Here is a 6,147-nt window from a genome sequence, read left to right on the forward strand (position 1 = left end):
GATTTTCATTTGAGGCATTTGCTATATTTTTCCGGGGTTTTCCGTTAGAGGGTATTTCTGGTGAAACGGCGCCGGCTTCAGTTACTTTGTTTGTGAAACAGTCAGGTAATCCTTCTGGTCCTGTTCCTGTTTGTTGAACACCGGGGAAACGGTGTAGCAAGCGGGAACGGTGAAACCTGTGACTCGTTTGCTTAGCTCCGGGGAAACGGAGCAGTAAACGGGTTTGGGGATACTGGAGGGATTAGCGGCTGTGTGACTGGCAACGCCACGAGACTTCAAACCTCTGTTGCATGCTTGGGGAAACAGTGTGCAACGGAGGCTCTATTTGTCGAACCCCGGGGAATCGGGGAGAGGCACCTAGAAGTTAGGTCGAGTGACGGGAACACCGCTGGTCACGTAATTGGGCCTCATTGGGTTTTGGAACGAATTCCGGCGCCGAATAGTCAGTTTTACATAACCGTACCGTACCGCCGTTCTTTCACCGTGTCACCGTCAGTTTTAATCTACCGTAGTCAGGCTAATCAGTAGTGAAGGGTCCGTAGGTAGTTTTCATTATCGTTACACGCTTTCCCCGTACCACCGTATAAGGTAATTTCCGTTTCATTGGGTATTCGTTACCGTGAGTATTTACTGTAAGTATTGAGAGCCGTAATACAGTGCAATTAGTGAAAACAGTTGTTTTAATTTTGTTTTCTTCCCGAACCCTTTGGAACTTTTCTCCAGCTGTCTAAAGGCTACCCAGGTACCGCAAAGTGGACCTTCAGCCACTATAAATAACGAAGGTGGCGCCCGAGGCAACGTAACCGAAGAGAACCGCGAGAAAAGCGCTACAGTTGGTTAATTACGGGTCATACCCTGTCTGTCAGCTGTCAACGTCAACTCAGTGTCATTTAAGTAAAAGTCGAAGTTCGATGTAGTTTTTGAGAAGTTAAAAAAAGACATGCTGTTTTGTTAATGTTAGTTTAACATTCTTTTAATTATTAAAACTTAAAACTCAAAGTTTCTGGTGTTTCAATTACCCTACTGCATATCTGCATTACATATGAAGATTGAAATGAACTTGACTCAATTTCATTACATTGAGATACATTTCAATCAATTGGAGACTACATCATACTGAATCGCCATTTTGATTGAAAACCTCTATCAACTGTCAACTTTACGTCATTTTTCTTGCGTTTCAAACTTGAAATGAAGTCAATGGATTTACGGCATAAGGCTGATTGTCAATGCCCATTGAGTTTGAGGATGGATTACTGCTAGGAAATGAAGACTTAGAAGAAGATAGACAAACAAGTAAAAGAGGTGGAAAAAATAGGAGAAAAACAGACAGTTGACACTGGGGACTTAGAAGGAAATCCAAAGAAGGAAGCAAAAGCTTTGAAGGAAAAATTTAAAGATACTATTTGGCGCAAAAAAAACTTGACTCTTGATAACGCCGTAGCATTTCTTGGTTTCTTTTTCATGGTAGCACAAATTTTTGCCCTGACATTGAGGCCCTAAGCACACCTTTTTCGTTTTTTAGTTACTTTTTTGACCAAGAGCTCGTGTCAAAAATAACATCCGAGTCTAATTATTTTTCAATAGAAAAAGACCCTAGCAGGCCTCCTAATATAACTGAGCGTGATATAAGCCAGTTTCTTGGCATCTGTATATAGGTACTTAATTTAATTTCTTCAAATAGATCATGATTTTATGTCTCCAAACAAATATTGACATTATTAGTACTAATGGCAATAATTATGTATTTTTAAAATAACAAGAGCTATTTTACGACGGCATCAAAAATAAGTTGAAATTCGAGAAATATCAATTTTTGCGATCCCGCATAGTTAGCTATAGGAGACTTTAATAATTTTCGACAGATAGGGGGTGTTTCATTTGATTATGTTGAGTTATTACGGTTTAAAAGGCCACTCGCTACGCTTTTCGTGAATAAAAAATGGAAGTCACTTGCTGTATAAATAACTATTAGATAAACTGCACGTATCGACTTTTGAATGCTTTAAAATTTTCAGAATTCTGGACCATGCGGTTTTTCCATAATAAATTGCTGGGATTCATCGGGGTTCACACTGTATAATAGTTTATATACGATGCGAGGGTTGAAATATAGAAGATAATTTGGTATTGCTGAAGGTGCTTTTTTATTGTTAGATTTGGTGTACATCATTCTATAGCGAACATTTCATACATTTGTTTAAGTGGACACTTTAGAACCAGTATTAGTCAACAAGGCGTACAAAGAATAAGACGTTTTGATCATCTACAAAACCATAGCACAGAGGACATAAATTCGCAAGTAAAGAAAACAAAAGTCTTACCGTAAAGAAAACTCCCAAATTCAAAGGGAAACCGAGTCCCATAGTGAAATGATAGGGTTTCTGTACTCGTTGCATTAGAAACACTAACATTTTGCGCATTTTTGTGTTATAATTTAACCAGTCCAGTTCGTAAATACGGTTCAGAAGCTCGAACACTTCTAGCATGAAACACTGGTTGAACCATGACACTGTTAACATTTCGATAGCGGCTATAATACCCATTGTCGACACGTATCCCATTTCTGTTGAACTCACACCCTAAAATATTGAGTTAAATTTAATTCAAAATTTTGAGAATGACGGAACAATGTGAGAGTAAGGTATTGAAAGTGACAATTGACTCTTCATCTGTCAAATTCACCAAGTAGCGACAATTGTTAATAAGGTCCAGTAATTCTTAACAGTTCGTGCCTCATAACTGATATATATCAACACTGAATCATCATTAAACCGCCAATTTCTGGGTCAAATTTGAGCCCAAGTCCACAAACTACTGTAGCCCTCATCCAAAAGGCAGCCTCATCACCTGTTCTATTAGGGAAGACACTAGCCAGTCCAAAAAAAAACATTTTTTTGTCATTTGGCCGCCACCATCTTCTTCTACCTAGAGCAATTGCCGCACGTCGCTTTCCTGTACCCACTTGTAATTCCTTTTAACCCCATCATGAATCTCTTGTTTTACTTGGCCTTGGTAAACTCGGGGTAGTATGCATTATTGTACCCATTATCTTTAAAATTTTGAAAAAATAAATGGTTACCTGTTGTAGGCGGTTTCAATCTCCCCACTAAATACCACTCGAACTTTCTCCAACAACAATATTCAAAACACTTGCTTTTCTATTACTTACGTTGTAATGACATTTTATTTTATTTCTTAATTCTGGATTATACTTACAGGAGAAGTGGATCTGTAGATGCTACAGCAAACTACACAGGTCATGCAAAATTCCTGTAGTAATAATTGAGAAGATACCAGGTTATTAAGCATGTCACAACATCTACAAAAGGATTGTAAAGAAATGACCTCACCAGGACAGAATTTCAATCTGACTGGAAAATTTTCGTTAGTTGTTTGATACATTTTATCAGCCTGTGTTCCTTTAATTGTAACACTTTTGTCTCTGTCAAACTGAAGTCCACGTTGCTATCCACAGAAGCAAAAAGGTGGCCCAACACTCGAATGAAAGCAGTTAAATGAATGATAGTGGAGACGCATAGAATGTCAATACCTGCATAAATTCTCTTTTAACATTCAACATTATTTATGACATGAATCGGGAGTTGGTGACAATCGTCATATTGATTACAGGAATTTAATTAAAGTGGCATTATTTGTCTCCAGCTCCCGTACTCCAACTTACAGAAAAATTCAGATACAAGAAAGAAAAAGGCGTAAGGTTGGTACAGGAATGCAATCCAGTAATACCCATCAGAAATAGAAGTGTCGAATGGAAACCAAAGCTGGTACGGAAAGCCTTTGTAAGTTGATGTTTTGTTTAAAGCAGGATTCCAGCGTTCTTCTCTAGGACTGTTCCAGTAATTTACTATGTATGATATAAAGATGTTCAAGAAGGTATAAGTAAGAAAAAATAACGTTATTCTTTTGCACTTATTATAAGCTTTTTGAAGTGCGCGGTCGTTAAAGTTGCGTATTTGGGCTCTAAAATAGTGCAAATGATCAATAAACTTTAGAGAAAAATATTTACAAATTCTGAACCGTTCTTGACCCGTCGAAGTACTGGAAAAGTCAATGGCGGAAACATCAAAGGAGGTAAGCTGATAGTCAAAGTCGTACAGATCTGAATTAATTGACCTTAGCTCCTGAAGAATCACTAGGTACTTTGATTTCGTCAAATGCCATCTAATAACTCTGAAAATTTAAACCGTCAAACGCATAGTGTAGAGGGTGCCACAAATTTGTGTGTAAGTATGGATAACTCAAAAACGGTAAAAGATAAGGAGTTTATTAAATTATGGCAAAATTGAAAATTTTGCAGTATAATAATATGCCGTCGTATAAAATTTTAAATCATCCGATTTTTCCTGACAATCCAAAAAATAACGAAATTTTGGAAATTAATTTTTATTTTTTTTGTGGACTTATTTGATGAGAAAAGTGAAAATAAATGACACTTTACCTCCTCTGAAAAGTGGCAATATCATATTTGAGGTCCGACGTTCTATTTTTATTAACCATCATCAACTTCTTCTTTTAAATACTTACTATACTTTATTTAAAACTAGGTCCAGTAGGCCAGTAATGACCTTTGGAGCAGACACAAGAGTCGATACATCAAAAACCAAAAGAATGCTAATAATAACAGGTATGAAAACAATACGCGCAATAACAACAGGCCACACCCTTCTGGATAAGAAAAGGAACTGAGACCTAAGAAGACAAATTGACACCAGTGATATCGTAAGATGGTGTAAAGCTCGACAAAGATACTGGAACGCACACATCAGAAGAATGAATGAATTTAGTTACTACGAATTAAACTGACAACAGTTAAATATCATTTAAATCAGAACAAACAAAACTTTCAGAATCTTCTGAAGAAATAGGGTCGTACTTAAAAATATAACTGTTAAAAAAAATGGACTACAACTTCACGTTAAAAAATTATGTTAGATGACCAAAACTTTGAAGCAATTTGACATTGTAATGTTTTAGAAAGAAAATAGTTTCAATGACAAAGTGTATATTACTTTCAATTATCTGATGAATAATAACAAAATGTTTTTTAACATTTTTGTAAAATTGCAAAGAAAAAGCCATATGACGCATTAAGAAAAATTAAAGTTGATGATAAAAACCAAAAACCGAAACGTCAGATCTCCATTATGATACTGCCACGTTGAAAAAGAAGAAAGTGGAATAGAGAAATGTCATTCATTTACACTTATCTCATCAAATAAAGTAGCAAAAAGTTTAAACTAATTTCCAAAATTTCAGTCGTATGCTTTCCGAGGTACTTAAAAAAATTTAAATTTTTAAATCGGCATTTTATTATCCAAATTGCACGATTTTGTCACAATTTAACTAACTCTGTATTTCTTACCATTTTCGAGATCCCCATACTTACACACAAATTTGTGGCACTCTGTATACTGCAAACTGCAAGGCAAAACCATTATACATATATGAAAAGTATAAATAAAAAAAAGTATCACCTTTGTGATGTCTGTAAATGTAACATGAGAACAGCGATAATTAATACAGTAGAACTAAAGTCGCTTCCGGTAGCTACTAAAAGCCCTCCGCTTTCCAAAATTACGCACGAGGTTATTAAGATCACATGGGGTACTATTATGATATTATATAACGCTTTCAAGACAGGATTATCAAAGGGAAGTAAAATGTACCACTTTAGAATATTGTAATGAAAATTGAAGTAGTCGTTTGGAGCATCCGACATGTTGAATACTAACTATCATTCGTATAGTTTAGAAACTTATGCAAATTATGCTGAGATTGGTCAAAATTACTTTGATATATGGCTATTTAATCCATAAAATAATTAAAGGTTACGTGACCATTAATGCTAGCATTTTTTAGTTGGAAAATAATCTAATATGGACTTCGCTTTACTTCAATGATTAGGGGTTATTTGCTTTGGCAATCATTAACTAAATAACTGAAGAGTTAACTGTAATTTTCAAGAAGTATACCAGTTAAATAAAATCTCCCAATTTTGTATAGGTCTTTAAGACTAATCGCAGTAAGACTATTAGAGTAAATCGATTCCAATAGAAAAGCCGGACTAGGAAGGATATCGTTACTATGCATGTAGAAACAAATTTCCTATTGCAAAATTCCACG

At 35.6% G+C, this 6,147-nt stretch overlaps 1 protein-coding gene across 2 annotated transcripts; it reads right to left on the minus strand.

Moving 5' to 3' along the window:
- Positions 1-2,139: 2,139 nt before the first annotated feature.
- LOC145738241 (odorant receptor 33a-like) lies at positions 2,140-5,881 on the minus strand. Of its 2 annotated transcripts, XM_081993083.1 has the most exons (7): positions 5,499-5,877; positions 4,042-4,194; positions 3,686-3,984; positions 3,376-3,553; positions 3,220-3,322; positions 2,325-2,582; positions 2,140-2,266 (listed from the first exon to the last, which is right to left on the minus strand). In XM_081993083.1, the coding sequence occupies exons 1-7, from the start codon at positions 5,741-5,743 to the stop codon at positions 2,201-2,203; spliced, it is 1,302 nt and encodes a 433-aa protein (XP_081849209.1). In that variant the 5' UTR covers positions 5,744-5,877; the 3' UTR covers positions 2,140-2,200. The 2 variants fall into 2 exon arrangements, with proteins under 2 accessions (XP_081849209.1, XP_081849208.1); XM_081993082.1 differs by having other exon boundaries at positions 3,686-4,194; positions 5,499-5,881.
- Positions 5,882-6,147: the final 266 nt, after the last annotated feature.

Source organism: Ips typographus, linkage group LG15, assembly GCF_016097725.1.
Source record: "Ips typographus isolate SLU linkage group LG15, UJ_Ityp_2.0, whole genome shotgun sequence".
Lineage (NCBI taxonomy): Eukaryota > Metazoa > Arthropoda > Insecta > Coleoptera > Curculionidae > Ips > Ips typographus.

Bases quoted from the DNA above. Each gene is read 5' to 3' on its own strand.
- LOC145738241 (XM_081993082.1), bottom strand. From the start codon at position 5,743: ATGTCGGATGCTCCAAACGACTACTTCAATTTTCATTACAATATTCTA. The intron at 4,195-5,498 runs GTGATACTTTTT...TTAAATTTTCAG, and splicing joins CATTTACAGACATCACAAAG to AGTTATTAGATGGCATTTGA. The intron at 2,267-2,324 runs GTAAGACTTTTG...ATGGTTTTGTAG, and splicing joins ATTTGGGAGTTTTCTTTACG to ATGATCAAAACGTCTTATTC.